The sequence below is a fragment of the Rhinopithecus bieti genome, unplaced genomic scaffold (genome assembly GCF_001698545.2).
Source record: "Rhinopithecus bieti isolate Rb0 unplaced genomic scaffold, ASM169854v2 scaffold_12478, whole genome shotgun sequence".
NCBI lineage: Eukaryota > Metazoa > Chordata > Mammalia > Primates > Cercopithecidae > Rhinopithecus > Rhinopithecus bieti.
The window spans coordinates 619,572-638,655 of NW_016807367.1; the positions used below are offsets into that span (position 1 = coordinate 619,572).

The 19,084-nt window shown below is 39.3% G+C and overlaps 1 protein-coding gene and 1 pseudogene across 6 annotated transcripts; one reads left to right on the top strand and one right to left on the bottom strand.

The window, feature by feature from the left end:
- Positions 1-3,905: 3,905 nt before the first annotated feature.
- On the bottom strand, positions 3,906-18,744 carry LSM6 (LSM6 homolog, U6 small nuclear RNA and mRNA degradation associated). Of its 5 annotated transcripts, none has more exons than XM_017881499.1 (5): positions 18,616-18,732; positions 17,188-17,291; positions 11,462-11,565; positions 6,537-6,650; positions 3,906-4,309 (listed from the first exon to the last, which is right to left on the bottom strand). In XM_017881499.1, the coding sequence occupies exons 3-5, from the start codon at positions 11,553-11,555 to the stop codon at positions 4,275-4,277; spliced, it is 243 nt and encodes an 80-aa protein (XP_017736988.1). In that variant the 5' UTR covers positions 11,556-11,565; positions 17,188-17,291; positions 18,616-18,732; the 3' UTR covers positions 3,906-4,274. The 5 variants fall into 5 exon arrangements, with proteins under 5 accessions (XP_017736988.1, XP_017736989.1, XP_017736990.1 ...); XM_017881500.1 differs by having other exon boundaries at positions 11,462-11,571; XM_017881501.1 differs by lacking the exon at positions 18,616-18,732 and adding an exon at positions 17,994-18,563.
- Positions 10,158-11,452, top strand: LOC108535481 (guanine nucleotide-binding protein G(I)/G(S)/G(O) subunit gamma-5 pseudogene; annotated as a pseudogene). The gene has a single exon (XR_001887245.1). The product of XR_001887245.1 is annotated as a guanine nucleotide-binding protein G(I)/G(S)/G(O) subunit gamma-5 pseudogene (transcript).
- Positions 18,745-19,084: the final 340 nt, after the last annotated feature.

Sequence of the window (19,084 nt, forward strand, 5' to 3'; positions counted from 1 at the left end):
AGATGGTGGAAACATAAGGTGCTGCCTCCCTCAGCCTGGACCCCCAGGTGACCGCAATCAGCGGAATCCCACCTATGGGCCGCTGTGCACATGGAGCAAGAGTAAGATCATTAGTTGTTTCACACCACTGAGATTTGGGGTTCGTGACTAACACACTACTGTGGGCGGGGTACAAGGAGCCCTGTATCCCAGCAACATCCACTCAACCATACATATTACACATTTTTAATTTTTTCATTTTTCCAAGTTCAATAAAACATCTATTTGACATAAACACTGAATAGTGACTTGAAATACCGTATGCACGTGATGGTAATAAAATTGCCTCTAAGATTCTTATGTGAACTTTTCATAAACTGACCTCTCCTTTAATCCAAATTATTGGTATAAAATATTGCCAAACCCACCAGCATCCATTCCATTATAAAACTTGGAATAAACGAAGCCCATGTGAATTTGAACATTTGTGTAACCTAAGCACTGAAAACTAATCTATCCCAAGTGTTTCAGTGTTTTATATTTCATGAAGTTCTTAGAATATGCCTCTGCCTTTCTAGCTGCTATAACTCCCAAATTACTATGAAGAAAATCCTTTAATGCTGCAGATGAATCAAAATGGGTCTTCAAATAGAAAAAAAAAAAAACATCCAACATGATTGTTCGGCTAAACCACACAAAGGCTGGCTTTTGCTAGGGGAAGGAAAAAAAAAAACAAAGATGGGAGGCTGAACTACCTGGGTCTGTGGGTAAATAGGGCATAGTTACGTTCAGATTTCAAAATTACCCAGTCCTGAATTTCAAGATACGAACAGACAGTTGAGATGACCAAATCCATCTAAAATATTCAGATTTTTAAAAGAATTCTGACAATTTTGGCCCAATTTTTTTAAAAAAGGATGGAGAGTACCATTTTCCCCCATAAATACCCAAACTTACAAACTCAGTAAGGAAGGTGTGAACGTCATATTTCCTTTTGTATCTACCCCCCATAAGGTATAGCACAGTGCCTGTCTACAGCTGTCATCCAATAAATGCTAAATTGGTTACTGTCGCCACATTCTCAAATCCCCACTCCCTGGCCACCTCCCACATCTTTTAAAGGAGGGACATAACAGGTATAAGAGAGGGCTTTCTCCACGGTCCTCTCATACATGGCATGTACCACTCTCACCGTCCACTCTTGTATTCTCACCCCCACTCTGGCTAATTGGACTTCAACAGTGAGTCTAAGTTAGTCAGTCAACAACAGAGACACAGCTGTACTGCTGGGCACTGGTGGTACAAAAGACAGCAGCGATTGGAATTAAGGGAGTTGCTGGATATTCAGACCCCAGAGGTCAGGACTAACCCTGCCACTCTTAGGTGGTGTCTACCTCCACAATGGTCAGGGCAAGCTTAGGACAGACAGACAGAGGCACGCCACAGAGCACACGGCCTCCTGAAACCAGATCGGTGGGGAGAAAAACTGCAGTTTGTTTTCCTTTCACCAACAATTTCTTTTTGTGGAGAAAAAAAAATAATAGTTAATGCATTTGGGCTGTGGGGAACAGCAAGGCCACAGCATGGGCTGGGATTTACCTCTAAATATAAGAGCTAGCCAGTACTCTTGAGGATCATCTGCTCGGAGGACAAAGGTCAGTGCAATCATGGGCGTGTCTGCCTGCAATAAGGGAACAATCTGGATCTTTGGCCTGGAATGCTGTATGGAGGTCACTCAAGAGTCAGTGGTTATCAAAGACAATTTTACCCCCTAGAGGTTGCTTCTATTCCTACAGATTATTATAGCCTCTAGGGTGATAAGCCTTACACAACAAGTCCAACGCTGCTGCACTTTTAGACCTTAAGGAAATCCCGTAAGCATTTGTTACTATTATTAATTAAGCATAATTAAGCACTCCTAGCATGCATTCCATATTGCCTTGAGCAGAAAGCTTCAGATGTAAACCATCTTTCAATAACATTCCCTTCCTGAATGCTGAGATGAGAACATGAAAATCATACCACATGTCTGCCATCTGTATTTGTACTTGTCAACAGCTCTGTTTTTGGATAAACAGTTTTGAAATAAGAATCAATTCAACTTGGAAGATTAGCCAAGGAATAGCTCAAAGACCAAAACAGAACGTGAAGTCAGATAGTCTGAAAAATCAAGCACAATTTTGTTTCTCGCTAAACATTCTGTTTTGTCACAGCCCAAGAGAAAGAGTGTGGCAGCCAGGGTTTGGGGGCACAGAGACAGGGAAAATGTTATATCCTCAAGTAAAAAATTCTTCAACCTGGAACAAATGTCTTCGCTACAATGCAACTAGAAATCATTCACTGACCTCTAGGAGACTACAGTTAAGAACAAAGCAATTTTGGCATTTACACTTTGTTTCATGGTTCTGCTATGTGAAGGTATACACAGGGGACGACTTGCGCGGGTCCAAGTACATAATACACTCCTTTATTACCATAAAAATGGCAGCATTTCCCAAAGTCGATCTTGATTAAAAGTAGTTCCATGGTTGAAAACAGTACTCCACTGTAGAGCTATTAAACTAGAGAGACGGCAAGGGGAAAATAAAGACTCATATACCAAAGGGGAGGTCAGAGAAGAAGTTAGAAAAAATAGGATGCTACAGATTGGTGGGAGACTACAATGGAATTGCTTTTAGAGGTGGCTGATGTAAGTGAATGAAAGGACATGATAACCTGGCAGCCCCACATATTCTACAAAACAAATGAGAGCATATATGCTCCACTTGGAGGGCCATCCATTTTCTCCTCAAAAGAACTCATTTATAAAAGAGCAAATTGGTGATTTGTACTTAGACTGGACCCTTTCCAAGCCCCTGTCAAGAAGTGATAAATTATTGAAGCATAGCATAAAGTGTTTTATTTTCAGTGTGCACACGGTAAAACCCTGTGAAATCTTTCTGTTCACCTTTCCCAAGTTATTAATTAAAAAATAATTGTTTCAAATTACTCTCTGATCTTTAAAATAAACCAAGACAAAATACTGCATACACCTCTCCAGAATCAGCACTGCCACTTCCCTCCCTCCTTCACGATCCTGCCCCCATATCCTTCAACCAGGCAGTTGTTTCAAATCACACCACCAGCTCCTGAAACAGGAATGCTATTTAGATTGGGGAGGGAGGGAAGAGGAAGTCCAATACAACATTCACACAATTGTCTGGTATTCATTCAACCACAGTGCCCAGATATATTTGTTGTTCCTAGAGACAGCGTAAAACTGTTTGGAGAAGAAAGCAGGGTTGTGGAAAGCTCATTAATAAATTGTGAAAACCCTCTCAGCAGGAGTCATATAACCAGAGGAGATGCCTTGTGCCAAGCAACATAAAGCCTGGTGCTCTGCTCCTGGTCAATGTCACATGCAAACACAGCTGATTTTTGAGAAAGGCCTCCCTACAGCCACTTGCTAAGCAAGTTAGGAAAAATTCTTTCCCAATCTCAGCTCGGCAATTAGAACTTGAATTATGTTTACAAACTCTAGGCTTTGCTTTAATCTGACTGTGGGAGATGTACAGGAATGGCCCCTCCCCTACTGTGTTCACAAACTGAGAGAATAACATTGATGCCAATGCTCCTGAAAGGGAGCAGGGAAACCTAAAAAGTCTAACTGCATAGGAGATGCAGGTGGGCTGCTGACAGGAGGGCTTTCTCCTCCCTCTTGCTCATCTTTAGGATTTCTCCAGCACCTCAATTCAAATTCCCACTCCTTAGGTGCAAGTGGCACTCTTAGCTCTCCAATTCTGTTTTCTATTTAGGTGACTCAATCAGTGGCTGAACTTCTGATCTTGTGGCCCCTTTTTGTAGCTTCAGACTGAAACTGGATGCCTTTTAGAACATATTCACCCAAGGATTTTGTATAACAGAAAAGGATGCAATAAAAGAGGATACCTCTAAAATGTTTTAATTATATGCCCATACATTATATAAAATATTGGATATGAAAAGCAAGTCAAATGAAATGACACTCCTCGAAACTTAAGTTAAAGAATCTTGTAGGAAGAGATATATTTTGTCTTTTTTTTTATTCTTTTAGCATTCTGTACACTGACAACGAGGTATAAGAAAATGACTGAAACTTAAATGTGAAAGAACATTTCACAATTAAATCCACAATTGTGTATATTTGTCTTACATGTCAGTGAAAATCACCAACTATTATAAAAACAGGACAAATTGTATCACAAAAGAAGGAAAAATTAGAAAAAATTCATAAAAAAATATATCCAACTATGAAAAGCGTTGCTCTCTTGGTGTCTTCACATCCGTCTCTTCTGTGTACTGATGTACAACACTGAAAAGAAAAAAAATAAATTGAAATAAAAAAAAAAACCCTGCTTGTAAGTATACATAGTAGCATGTTTAAAAGCCAACAGGTTTTGGTCTGATACATCTGACATTTAAAAGGAATTCTCATATCATTCAATTAACTCTAGAAGTACTATGACACTAGTTTTATGAATCTACACCCGGGTTTGATGTCTTACAAAACTATCCTAATCTCATCCATGTGTCTGATTTACTCTGCAAAGTGTGACCAGGAAGATAAAATAAAATATATGTGAAAGTCCCTGGCATCTAAGAATGCTCTATAGTTAGAAGTATAAGAATTATGCTTTTCAGGGCTGAGCATGGTAGTTCATGCCTGTAATCTCAGCACTTTGGGAGGCCAAAGCAGGTGTATCACTTGAGCTCAGAAGTTCGAGACCAGCCTGGGCAACATGGTGAAACCCCGTCTCTACCAAAAATACAAAAAAATTAACTAGGCATGGTGGTATGCACCTGTAGTCCCAGTTACTTAGGAGGCTGAGGTGGGAGGATCGCTTGAGCTTGAGAGGCAGAGGCTGCAGTGAGTTGAGACTGCACCACTACACTCCAACCTGGGCAACAGAGCGAGACTTCATCTCAGGAAAAAAAAAAAAAATGCTTTTCAGAAAGTAAATCAGTAAATCTAACCAGGTTAGATCTCAAATTAAGAATAAACAACGTATTTTCATCTATCTCCCCAATACAATCAATACAATCTCTAAACTTGGTGTTTACGTTCTAAACTGCAACAGTTAGATAAACAAGAGCTGAGGAGTTTTTTTTTTTTTTTTTAATGATACCAAAGTCCTTATTCTGAGTTCCTTTTAAAGTCTTATACTTTGGTGTTACCCAGTGTTCTGCTTAGCTGGTCCTCTCATGACTACCAACCTGAACTCACGATGTGTGGTCCGTAGGAATGAAACAAAATGAAATGCTTGAGTCACTTTGGCCAAACTAGAGATGGCTCTCCCTTCCACCCTCCATGCCTACTCGGCTTCTGAGAGGTCTGCTCAAAGTGAACAGTAAGGTGTCTTCATCAAAGAACATAGCACAGATCAATCAAGTAAGTCAAGATCCTCTTTAACAGCCAATGATGTGAACTAGGGAGTCTAAAGATGAGTGTCACGGATTACATCATGGGAAATGTGACATGAAGGGAAGCATCAGAATGCCAGTACAGCCACCCGCCAACCCTGCCCCCCAAGTCCTAGGTGTAGTGTGCACATTAAAGGATCTACCCTATCAACACGCACAGAACCCAACCTGCTGGTGACTGCTGCCATTAGCTGTCTTGAGGCAAGGCAAGATCATAACATTTCTTAAGAAAAAGAGGAGGTCAAATAAGGATATGAAAAATAGGGTAATTCTATAAATAGAAAGGACTAGAAAGTCAGGAAATAATGTATGTAAAAATATGATATGAAGAAATATGGTACTGTAAGCACAGGGGACAGACTATTATAAAAGTCAGAAAGTTTAGTTTATAGCAAAGACATCCAACTATTTAGGGGGTTGAAGACATCCAGAATTAAAGAAATCAACAAAAAATCTGAACTCAAGAATCCCAGAGTTTCATTTGGAAGATGGAACCAAAAAGTAGGGTAATTCTCGTAATTCTGTTATCTTTCCCTCCCCACCAAAAATACAAATATGACTTTATCATAATTTTCATTTTGAAACTAGGTACTTAAAATAACCATAAAATCATAGCAATTTATTAGTTGTTAAAAAACTGAGTAACTTTATTTTTTCTATTTTGCCATTTTTGCCAAATCAAAGGATGCAAATCTGCACAGAAAGCATCTGAATGTTTAATAGAGAAGGGACAAATAGGACAAACTGCCAAATTATGCAAATCAAAGACAGCAGGGAAATGGTGCCCATTCTTACAGCTCCAACTTCCAGGCTACAAGAAGCAGGAATATGTGTTGGGGAGATAATAATACACTATATTCAAGAGAGCAGGGTTCTGGGTCAGGAGAACAATGCCCCCAGTTCCTCATCACTAAAGGAAGGGAAGGCGGGAATTTTAGTTTAAAAACTGCATGATGTATCTAAAAAAATAACTGGTCAAACTGACATATAAGCATTTTAAAATAATCAAGCCTAAAACTGGACTTTTAAATTATCTAGTAAACTCTTTGGTGATCTGGATTACAAACAGAAAGGCTTATTTTGAATGAATGCTGTACTGTAGGGTGAAGAAATGTTACCATTGTTTCCTCGGATAAATGCATCCCCATACTTATTCTTCAGTTGTCCATTTACATATTCTTCTGTCTGCTCCAGGGCTATATTCATGTAGCCATCCAGGCAAGCCAGGACCCCTGCAGACATATTTAGTCAAAAAGAAGATATACAAGGCAAGTAGGAGTTGAAAATTACAAGGTATACCTTAGAGAAGACGATCTCTTTATTCATTAGCTCTTAGATGCTTAATATAAAAATTCATATCATAAATGAAACTCAACAGCTTAAGCACAAAACAACTCTATGCCAATCTGAATGAAGACTAGGAAGGTAGTCACGCACCCACTACTACCCGGTAAAACAACAAACTGTCACTTCCCTCACGGTATGTATGACCACATAGCAACTTTTAAAGCATTCAAAAAAGTAAGAGAATAAGACTAATCCAACAAAAATACCATTCTTTGAAAGCTAAGCACAAGGTGGGCAATTATGCATGAACAAATGATCCTTGGTTCCAGTGGCATTTCCTACTTCAGCCACTAAGTGAAATACGGGTCTGGCAGATTTATTTCATCCTTTTACAACAACATCTACTGCAGCAGATGAATGTACTCCAGGGTTAAAAGGAAGTCTCCACAATCTGTTAAAATAATAGAAGAGGAGACAGCAGGTGCTCCCGAAAGAACATCTTAAAGCTGTGACTCACAGTGAAGAGCAGCTTGAGAATATAGGGCAACATATTGCATTATAACACATCTTGTTCTGTTTTGTTATAGCTATAATATTTTCCAATCAAAACTAATAGAGAAAATGGCCAAAAACATTCGAGGGAGCTTTCAAGGAAACAGTTTGAGTGAATCTTTAATTGTGTTAAGATGGTATAAATTTTGTAAAATTTGACCTAATGATCTTTTTCAAAAGATGAAAATCTGCAAGCCTCTAACTCTGTCTCTAATTTAAAGTGGTATTTTCTAGAAAAAAAAAATTAAGTAAAAACAAATACTAGATTTAATTAGTCGAGACTATAGTTTCTCATTTGATGTCTTAACTTCATTAATATGCTCCTCACTCTCTGCCTCTGCCCCCATTATCCTCTAAACAAAAAAGTTTCCTTTCAAAATTGTGTGTGTAATGACAGCATAAGACATTAATCTACCAGAATTCTGCTAACAGCAGTAAACTCTCAAAGAACCAGAATGGACTGTGAATAATAAAATTATTTCCTAGCCAAAGAAAGCTTACGCTATAACTTTAGCTCATTTCCTGCTGTATTATTTTACATACAAGCCACAATTATAAATGAGCAAGAAACTTCTAAGGCACAATATGCAAACCTGTTTGAAAACTAATGAAAAGAATTTCAAAATGAAATGTCCAGGCTGGGCACAGTGGCTCATGCCTGTAATCCCAGTACTTTGGGAGGCAGAGGCAAGCAGATCACTTGAGGTCAGGAGTTCAAGATCAGCCTGGCTAACACGGCGAAATCCCGTCTCTACTAAAAATACAAACATTAGTCAGGCGTAGTGGCGGGTGCCTGTAATTCTAGCCACTCGGGAGGCTGAGGCAGAAGAATCATTTGAACTTGGGAGGCAGAGGCTGCAGTGAGCCAAGACTGAGCCACTGTACTCCAGCCTGGGTGACCGAGTGAGACTTGGTCTCAAAAAAAAAAAAAAGTTCACTTCTAATTAAAGTATCTATTCTCACAGCAAAGGCAAAAAACAAAAACAAAAAACAAAAAACAAACAAACAAAAAAACTGCCCAGGGGGTTAGAAATATAACCGTTTCCTTCTCCATGAGATAACCTACTATACATAACCAAAACAAGACATTTTCTTAAACAGAAGCTGCTACAGAGAGTTGGAGGTTTTTCTTGTACGTTGTGTTTTGTTTTCTTTTTTTTTTTTTTGGTGTTTTGTAAACCACAAACTAAGCACGTTCTTTTAGTAAGGCTATCTAATAGTATAGAACATTTTGTTTTAATCGTATAAAGGCCACAAACAGACATTCATAAGAGGAAAAAAAATTATAGTTACTATCCATGTGAAAGACTGCTGAATCTCATTAGTAAACAAATAAAATATATGTAGAACGAGATATTACTTGTTGCCAATTAGATTGGAAAAGATGAAAAAAAGCTAATACAAGAGTTGGTGAGAACACGAAGGACAAACCCAGGTTCTCTGAGGCAGGGCCATGGAATACTCTCTGACTTGTAAATCCTAGCCCAGGGAATTGATTCTAAAGAGATGCTTAGTCAACTGTTCACAATATATGTCAAAGTAAAAGAGTTGTTTATAGTGGCAAAAAACAGGTCAACACCTAAATGTCCATAACAGGAAATTGGTTAAAAGTAAAAACAAAACTATGGTACAGCCACACAAGAGATTCCTATGCAGTCATTAAACCCTCTATATTGTCACAAAACTAAATGCATTGTTTCATGGTTAAAAAAAAAAAAAAAAATCAGGTTGCATGTACAGCTGATTCCATTTATGTCAAATTATGGTTATATAGAGGTCAAAATTGGTAAACTGTCTCTGGATGGTAGCATTGGGGAGACTTGGCTTTCTTCTATATACTTTTCTCTATTATTTCCTTTTACATTTCTAAAATTAAAACAAAACTAAAACATGTATTATCTTTATAAATAGAAAAATTTTCCCTAAAGCCTACAGAGAAAAAAGGTCAGGCTGGTTCATCTCTTCAATAAAATGGGTACTGAGAAGATATTGAACACAATGTTCTTACTTTAATCAATTGTCAAACAGATTAAAATCCCTAGAAGTCTATTACTTCCTATGGGGCCATCAAAAGTTCAAAGGTGAGAGGCAGTACAGGAGATATTATAGTACCTCAGTATTCCATATGAATCCATTAGTTTTACTATAAAAATAAAATTAAACTGGAGATATGTTATTAATGTCAACAACCTAAGGGAGTACATAATCACCAGAGTGGTTTCTTAACAAGGCTTATGAGCTGAGCCTGAACTTGAGTCCTAGCTCCTCCTTTACTAGGTGGGGATGATCAACAGAGACTTCAAAGGAAAAAGCTCAAGAGATTACTATGATGATTAATTATTCAGAAAAGAGACCAAGAAAAGGCCACAAAACCCTGTGCTATGGTTTGAATGTGTCCCCTCCAAAATTCAGGTGTTTGGCAATAGGACAGTATTAAGAGGTGGGAGTCTTTAAGAGGCAAGCAGACCATGGGGACTTGCCCTTTAACAGGATAAAGGCCTGCATAAAAAAAGGCTTCATGCAGTGTGCTGGTTTGCCCTCTGCCTTCTGCCACGTGAGGACTCAGCATTCCTCCTCTCTGGAAGATGTAGCCCTCACCAGACAACTGAACCTGCTGGCACCTTGATCTTGGATTTCCCAGCCACCAGAACTGTGAGAAAATAAACTTCTGTTTTTGAAAATTACCCAGTCTAGAGGCGGAGCTTGCAGTGAGCCGAGATCGCACCACTGCACTCCAGACTGGGTGACAGAGCGAGATTCTGTCTAAAAAAAAAAAAAAGGAAGAAAGAAAGAAAATTACCCAGTCTAGTGTACAGTGCTCAGGTGACGGGTGCACCAAAATCTCAGAAACCACCACTAAAGAATGTATCTATATAACAAAAAAACCACCTGTACCCCAAAAACTACTGAAATAAATTAAAAAAAAATGAAAATAAATATTACCCAGTCTGTGGTATTCTGTTAGAGCAACCCAAGAGACCAAGTCACTCAGATAATGAATTAGTTAGCTACGCCTGTGAAATATTTCAAGTAACTTAACATACCTTAGTTGTGGAAGATAAGAAATTCAGTAACTTTAAAAAATGGAATCTGAAACCATTCTTCCTATAAAGTTAATTTCAAAAGCACTGCAGCCTCTTAAAAATAATATTCTCTCCAACCTCTTAAAAATAATATTCTCTCCAAGAACAGAAAGGCGTATTTTTTTGAGACAATCTCACCCTGTCGCCCCACACATTATACGTTATATAAGTGGGACATTCAGGTTGTAAAATGATACTCAATAGCTGCCTGCCAATCTTGAATACTCCTGCAAAAACAAATGCTGCTGCACCAAGATGTTCTTCAGTTGAGTTGTTCATACCTGAGTTTACTAGGAATACCTGGCTATTACCAGGGAACTTAGGCACGTAGGATCTCAAAGCAGACAGGAGACAGAAGTCACATAAATCACACTGAAAAGCAGAAGCACATGCTATACTGTCAGAGTTGTCCTTCTAAAAGGAATGACCGGCTCAGTTGTCTGGTCCCGCCGACCCACCGACCCACGACCCACCAACCCACGAATCGGCCCGGCCGTCGTGTGCACCATGTCTGGCTCCTCCAGTGTCGCCGCTATGAAGAAAGTGGTTCAACAGCTCCAGCTGGAGGCCGGGCTCAAGTGCGTAAAAGTTTCCCAGGCAGCTGCAGACTTGAAACAATTCTGTCTGCAGAATACTCAACATGACCCTCTGCTGACTGGAGCATCTTCAAATACAAATCCCTTCAGACCCCAGAAAGTCTGTTCCTTTTTGTAGTAAAATGAATCTTTCAAAGGTTTCCAAACCACTCCTTATGATCCAGTGAATATTCAAGAGAGCTACATTTGAAGCCTGTGCAAAAGCTTATCCCTGTAACACATGTGCCATAATATACAAACTTCTACTTTTGTCACTCCTTAACATCTACCTCTCTGAATTTTCATGAATTTCTATTTCACAAGGGTAATTGCTTTATATACACTGGCAGCAGCATACAATAAAACTTAGTATGAAAAAATAAAATAAAAGGAATGATATCAGAGGTAGAAGAAGAGATACGCATAAAAACTGCTGATGACCAGTACTTTTTGGTCTATTGGGTATATTTAAGAGGTTAATAAAAATCAGTAAGTCACATTTACTTATTCAGTTACACCAGTGAGAATGAAACATGAAAATATTACCTCGATAATCCACTCCAGAATTTAATTTTACCACAACCGGTCGTCCGATGATTTGCTTTAAGAAGTCACTAGGGGTTTGCTTCCGAAGACTCATTTTAACAATCCTAAATCAAAATATGAAAAGGAATAATAAAAGGTAAAGACCAAACCTGATTATTCAACAAAACCCTTACAGCCCTTAACATACTTACAGAAAATGAAGTATCAAAGGACCATGTGAGAAGACACATATTAATCCACTGCTACTACATGACAGGTAACATGTTTTCAGTACTTACTATGAGCCAGATACTAAGCTGAACATTCTACATGCATTACCTTATTCAGTTCCCACAACACCATGGCATAGCCTCATTAGGGAAAGTCCTTGTGTTTACAAAGCACCTGCTCTTAATCACTTATCATTACTGCCTGACACACAGTCAGTATACCCATTACAACCACTACCACCTCCATTCAGTGAATGGTTGGTTATTTTAGGCGGAGCATTCTGCTAAGGTCTTTATAAACACTACTACATTTCATCTTTACAAGAACCCTGGGAAGAAGGTCTTAATACCCTCATTTTGCTAATGAAAGTAAAAGCACAGAAAGATTAAATAATTTGTTCCCAAATGTGACGAACATTCAAGTTCAAATCAGCCCTATTTTAAAGTCCATATTATATAGAACAGATACATTTATGAACAACTGATGCCTACATGGTATCTCTGAAAAGAATTATAATCTAACGGTAATTTTGAATGTACTACATGCCAGCACTTTTCCAAGAACTTTATATGTATTAATCCATTTAAATTGCTCTACCCTAACAGGCAGGTATTGTTTTTATCCTCATTTTACACATGAAGAAAAAGACACAGAAAGATTAAACACTCTGCTCAAGGTCACACAGCTAGAAAGTGGACAGCCAGCCCATAATCTTAATCACAACCTAAAACAGCCTTCTGAAAGGCAGTAACACAGCCAAAGATTTTTAATTATTCTATTATGACTATAGCAGATATGTGCTCTAAATAACGAAGAAAAACAGTCTTAAAACTCAATAATAATAGGAGTCTAACATAGAAAAAGAGATAGCATTACACACCCAAATCAACAGCATCAGACATGCAAAGCTGCACATCACTCTTTTCAAAATGCATCTTTTCTTATATAATAGCTCTTTCTTTCAAAATATGTTGGCAAGTTAATAAGACTGTAGTTAAGCAAAACTGAGTAAAATATTTCAGAAATTAGTGTTTCTGTTTCAGTCAAATTCAGCATCACTATTATTCAGCAGCTATATAGCACTGAGACTTAAAAATTAGTATGGAAACACTATTTTAAGGATTCCCTTCAAGAACTCAAGCTGTTCTTTTGTTTTCAACGAAATTTTTTCATTAAACATTCTTCCATTATGCTTATTTCACTCTAAGTCCATCCACTCAATAATCTGAATTTGTGTGGAGGAGGATGATTTAGAGATGTTCTCATAGTGAATTCATACAGGATCAGCAGATGTAGTAAGCTGGAACTCCAGGTTACTGGGTTCAACAAATATGTATGTGTACACACTGAGCAAGGAAATTCAAAAACATGTCATACACAAAGGCTCTGCCCTTAAAGAACTTAAAATCTAGAAAAATTTAAACTTGTTTAAACAGTGTGAATAAACAAAAGCAATCGTAATTTAAGTAAAATAATTTTCTTTAGCCAAGAAAAGTCAACATCCTAAGTCAAATAAAAGAAAATACAGATTTCAGAAATTATTTTGAATTTTGGGTTATCATTTGGACAATCTACACTGCCCCAAGGTTTGAAAGATGTTTTAAAATGCGATCAAGTACTTATTTTGCTCAACAAATATTAATTTAACTTTCCCATTGAATTTCCAGCTTATTTTTTTAGCTCCACAATCTCAACAGATAACTACAATTACAACTACTATTATAATTACAATTACAACTACTATTCAGGACAAACACTTTTCATTCAGGACTCAGATCACACAGCAATTTTATTTATTCTGTTCTGAGTACAAAGTGAAAAATTACAAAGTAAATACTGTAACAGATTCATTACCTTTAATGAGTTTAGTGAAAATATACAAATCTTCCCATTCATCTATAAACCGCCTTATTTACATTTTGAACACGTGCTGTTTTGAGGCTGAACACATGTAGAGAGAATATTAACTCCGAAGGCCTGATACTCAACTGATGAGTCAGGTTCATTTCCTATCACAGATACTAAATCCCAATATGCCACAGTTTCATTATGTATAAAACTGAGATGAAAGTAGCTACTTTGTGTTAAAAACCACTAAAATACATTGTAATGTGACTCTAGTTCACAGAGATATTAACTACTTTAATTATTACTAATTTCACCTACTCAGAGTATTTACAATTTCAGATTAAAACATCTGAAAAGCAAAACTGGAAAGAGTTAATAACTGTCAGAAAAAAGAATGCAAATCTTGACTATCAGTTGCTTGACAGTATAGGTTATTTTACAGGTATTATTAACTTTCCACACCTTTTAAAAAACACAGATATGTTCTTCTAAGCTCACCAAAGATAACACCTTGTCCATTACGCCTTATCTGTATTCCAATTAACATCAATCTCTTCCTGAAGGCAATCAACACTTCCAACTTTCACGGAGCACCTGTCAAGTTCAGGCACACGGGGCTGGGAAATGTAACACAAAGACAAGGCCTTAAGACCTCAGAGTTTACATTCTACAGAGGGCAAAAAACGTGTAAATAGAGAATTTTACAAAGGTGATGTATATTCTGATAGAATTATGCACAAAAGGGCAGAGAACACTCTTTTATCTCAGGCTTGGCAGATCAAAGAAGAATTTCTGGAAGTTAACACCTGAGCTGGGTTTGAAGGAAAAGGCGTCACCCTCCAGCTGAAAGAGAAGTCAGAAAAGGCACGGGACATGTGCCTGGGTAGAAGGTAAAATCTACATAGGCAAGGAGGAGACGCCTCTGAGGCAGGGAGCTGTGCAACATTCACAGGAGCACGGAGTTCAGGCTCTGGGTCAGTTTCCCAAACTTGAATCATTAGGATCAGCTGGAGATTCTACTCAGTAGTCCTAGGGTAGGAGCCAGGAATCTATTTGAACAAGCCTAGGAAATAACTGGCAAGGGGAAATACTGTTGTCAATGATAGGAAACAGATTTTTAAGCAGGAACTTGCTTGGGTTCCACTCTCTACTTTCCATAGCAGAGTGGAGATGCCCATCTCACCTAGTTTTGGCATCACACAGTTTGGCATTTGATTTTATTTGCTATAACCTGTCGCTACGCCCTCTTTTGTATTCTTTATGTGGGTCTTTTCTCTCTCAAAATACTGTAAGCCACGTGACAAAAGGGGCTCACAAGCTTCTCATCTGTTCTCTAGAATATCTACATTCTACTAAATCTCTTGGAAAAAAATACTTTTAAGGTTATTTGGAAAAGGGTATATGGGTTGCCTCAAACACATTTTATCCATCACTTTAGGAAAGCCATATCTTTTACATTAGTCTTCATTAGGCTTCCTTGGTACTCCCTGTTACTTAATGACTTGCCCATAAATCCATTTTGTATGAGTAAATTGGTCTTGACACCACAATTTTTCCCATCACTTGGCTCAAGTAATTTTAAGTTTTCATCTTTTAAATTGGATAAGGCAGAAGGAACAGTTCTGACAATTTCTGAATCAAGAGATGAGTCTCTTGAACCATAAACACATAAGAGGAAAAAGACCTTTCTTCAGGGTCACCTTGGTAAAACTTCTCCTTTCAAAATTAAAGTCATAATCACTCTCTATACCTCCTCTCCCTCCCCTGACTCCTACTCAGGCTTGTTGTAAATGACCTATTTTCATAAATGACTATTAAGTCAAAGGCAGTATATTTTCTGTCAGAAGCTACTGAGAGATTTAGTATGAAAAAACATCTGCAAAGTGCCCTGCACGGAATTTTTTTCTTTTTGGTAAGAGAATGAAGAAAAAAAGAACTTTTATTAATCCAACTATGTGCTACGAGCGTTAGATTCATAAGCAATTTACAGAGAAACCGTGTGAGGTGGAAAGCAAAGCCAAGGCTGACCCCAAACCCCAAGCGCTTTCACAGGTACAGCTGCCTTCTGAATATGTTAAGATTCTCCGGTTAAATCTTGGGGAATCGCAATAGAGGCGGTGAGAAATCCAGTCGGAGAGCAGCAGCACTGGGGGAAAAAATACCTAACGTGACAAAGTGCTGTAAATTAGCCTCAAAGAAATACAATGAACAAACGCAAAGAAAACTACCTCATGTGATTCGAGTTATGCCACTGAGCAGAAGACATGAAAATCCTTATTTCTTGGCAATGTTCACCTGTAAGTTTTTACCTACTCCTAGCATATTTACAGTTTAGGGTGAAAAAAATTTGAAAAGCAAAAAATTGCAAGGAAACATTACAATCCAAGTAACTGCAGCACTAGACTAACAGATCAGTGTCTGAGGAAGCGATCAGACACGGAGAAGAACAGCTCTCTAAATCCTCCTTTCGGACACAGTAGATTGCCTCGCTGTCTTGTGAAGGCTTCATACCAATCCCTCCTTCCTGAGCAGCAGGCGCTACTTCTCTCCCTCTCTCCCAAAGGCGAAGTGAGTCCACTCAGAGCACCTCTTTCCACTCTCAGTCACGGTCCTTATCAGGCTGTTTTGTAATTTTTCCATTTGCTGACAGGTCTCCCATGGTGAGTTTTAAGCTCCTTGGGGACAGGGGAAATATCTTACTCACTTGGTATCCCTGGTACCTAAGCACATTGCCCAAGTCTGTGGAAGAGACATTCAAGGCCAGTGCCAAGCAAAATCCCTGTCCAGCCCCCACCAGCCCAAACTATGGATACAGTGACTAGTAGGATCATGCACGTACTTCAACAAATACTAACCAAGTAATCTCTATTAGGACCACCAAAGATGGAGAAAACCACCATTTGTCATTCAAGAACCAGCTGTTTCCAAAGCTAGAGATGCTTGTTAAAATGCAGATTCCTGAAGTCTACTCAGGTAAAAGCACTGTATTTTACATTTTATGAAGCTCTCCAGATAATTTATTTAAGCTAATGGTTCTCAACTAGGGGCAGTCCTCCCAACCCCACCCCACCCTGCTCAGGGACATTTGGAAATATCTGGGGACACTGAACTGTCATGACTGAGGAAGGTGGTGCTACTGCTGTACTAGTGAGTAGAGACCAGGGATGTTGCCAAACATTTTACAACTAACAGGACCGCCCTCCACAACAAAGGACTGTCCAGCCCAAAATGTCAATGGAAGCTGAGAATCTCTGCTATAAGCCCTAAAAAAAAAAACCACCAACAACATTGTTCTTTGGTTTTAAAGTGAGGAGTTTTAAAGAAATCTCCGAAGTATAGCAAATGATAACCAAAAGCTACATTCTAACCAAATGATGGAGTGTAGATTATAATTAATCAAGGATGTTTTATTCTAACATAAAGGGAACCTGAAAACAACTGTCAAAATCTTGAAGGGGTTGCCATTCTAAATAATGGATTTCTAGTCTTGGCCATGAAAATAATCACTTTCCAATTTCTCAGTGTTACAGGTCCCTCCGATCATTAATCTGTTAGTACACTTTTAAAAGGAGAGAATAATCCAGGTGATGTAAACAAATTTTTAAATTCTAATATCTACTATGCCAGAGTTCAGTGAGAGACTGCCTGATGCAGCACAGGGTACTCACTTGGGAGGCAGGAAACCTGAGTTCTAATCCCAGCTCTGCTACTTAATTAGCTGTGTGACTTGGATAACTCATCATTTCACTTCTCATGGCCCCAGGTTCCTCATCTGCAAAATAAGGGAGTTATGCCAGATGACCACTTAAGTCTCTTCCTGCCCTAACATGCAGGTAGTAATGCATTAACTCCAGTGACACACACACACACACACATATCCCACAAACATAAGCCTCTCAAGATTTCTGCACAGTATTCAAGCAAGTAAAATTGCCAAACACCTAAAAAACTTTTTTGGAAAACACTGCAGCAATGTGTATGAAGGCCTAAAAAAGGCCTTACAGATGAAAGCATCTAATCTGATAATTTCACTTCTGAGAATCTAGTCCAAGGAAATAATCTAAAAAATAGGGGGAAAAAAGTTTTTATCAAAGTATTATCTGGGGTGCTAAGAGATTCAAAAATTCAAAAACAATCTATAATATCCCATAATCGGGAAATGACTGAATAATTTATGGGACCTACATTGCGACCCACAATGATGGGACAGTCAATCAAAAGAAGATACAAAATTAGAATAATATTTAGGAAGAGTTTTTAAATGGAAGTGGAAAACTATACTGTTAAGTGATTAAACATGTACACTCTTAGCTCAAGTAGAAGCTAGCGTACACAGGAGAAAAAGATTGTAGGTGAAAGGGTTGTGAATATTATTTCTTCACTAAAGTCTTCTATGTTTGCAATTTTCTACAATAGTCACATATTACTAAGAGCAGTGGGGTAGGGTAATCCGCTTCATCCTAATCCTACATACCTTAAAAATGCCTGCTATGCACGCGCGCGGACACGCGAACGCACAGAAAACCTCGGGCGATAGGACTTAAGACCATACAATTGGGTTCCTAGGCCTGACAACTCAGTAAGACAGGCGAGTCCAGTCCTTAACTCCTGTGGTCAGGCGCAGCCACCCCGATGTAGGGAAGGGTTCGCAATTCCCTGAAGCCCTGGAAGACTGGCGAAGCCTAGGCCTGAGTTCGGGATCCGCTTTCCCGCCGAATCCTGGGATTAGCCTCGGGGCTCCCTGGGGAACTTTAACAACCTGAACCGGTCTCGGACGCCAACTCGGTGGGAGCCGGCACGGTGCCGCTACTCTCCGCGCAGTCTAGGCACCTCGCTGAGGGCGGTCCCGGCGCCCACCATCGGACCTCTCCGGCCATTCCGTGCGCGGAGAGCTTGGATGCGGCATTTCGCGGGAACCTGACACTCAGCGGTCCCTTCCAGGAGCCCCAACCCGTTCCCCTCAGGCCCTTTCCGGGGCTGCCTCGCCCGGCCGAGGGCCGCTGCAGCCGCCGCTCCACAGCGCGACTGAACACTGGGGCGTCGAACCCGGGGCTACGCCCGGCCCCGTCATCGGCCCGCGCAGCCGTGCGGCTCACCTCACGGGCGGGATCCAGAACCTTCACTCCAGGGGCCCCACGAGTCCAGCCTCCGCGGATGATCGCAGCCAAAACCGAAACCTCCGAGGCAGCGGCACTTTTCTGCCTCGGCCAATCAGTGCTCTTCTCTGCTACGGCAGCCCGCTGGGGCCGAAAAAGCCTGTCAGCGCCGAAGCGCGCAAATCCGAGAATCCTGTTTTGTCTAGTAGCAAAATTGGTGCACTGGAGTTCCTCTAACAGAAATCTGAATACAAAACAAATACAATATAAAACAAAAACAAAAATCCAGGAAACTAGAAGTGATCTTTTGTCCAGGATTTATTTGCAGAAGTGTAAAAAATAACTTGAAATCATAGGAAACTGGAATTTACTGTTTAAGTGACGGCACTGTGTATCCAGAAACGTCCTTGAATAGTTTAAAGCAAATAGATAAATAAAACATCTCAAGTCTTTAAATCTACCTCTGGAT

Excerpts from the sequence above, each read along its gene's own strand:
- LSM6 (XM_017881498.1), bottom strand. The coding sequence starts at position 11,555 with ATGAGTCTTCGGAAGCAAACCCCTAGTGACTTCTTAAAGCAAATCATC. Across the intron at positions 6,651-11,461 it reads TTCTGGAGTGGATTATCGAG|GGGTCCTGGCTTGCCTGGAT; the intron begins GTAATATTTTCA and ends ATATGTCTGCAG. Across the intron at positions 4,310-6,536 it reads ATTTATCCGAGGAAACAATG|TGTTGTACATCAGTACACAG; the intron begins GTAACATTTCTT and ends TTTTCTTTTCAG.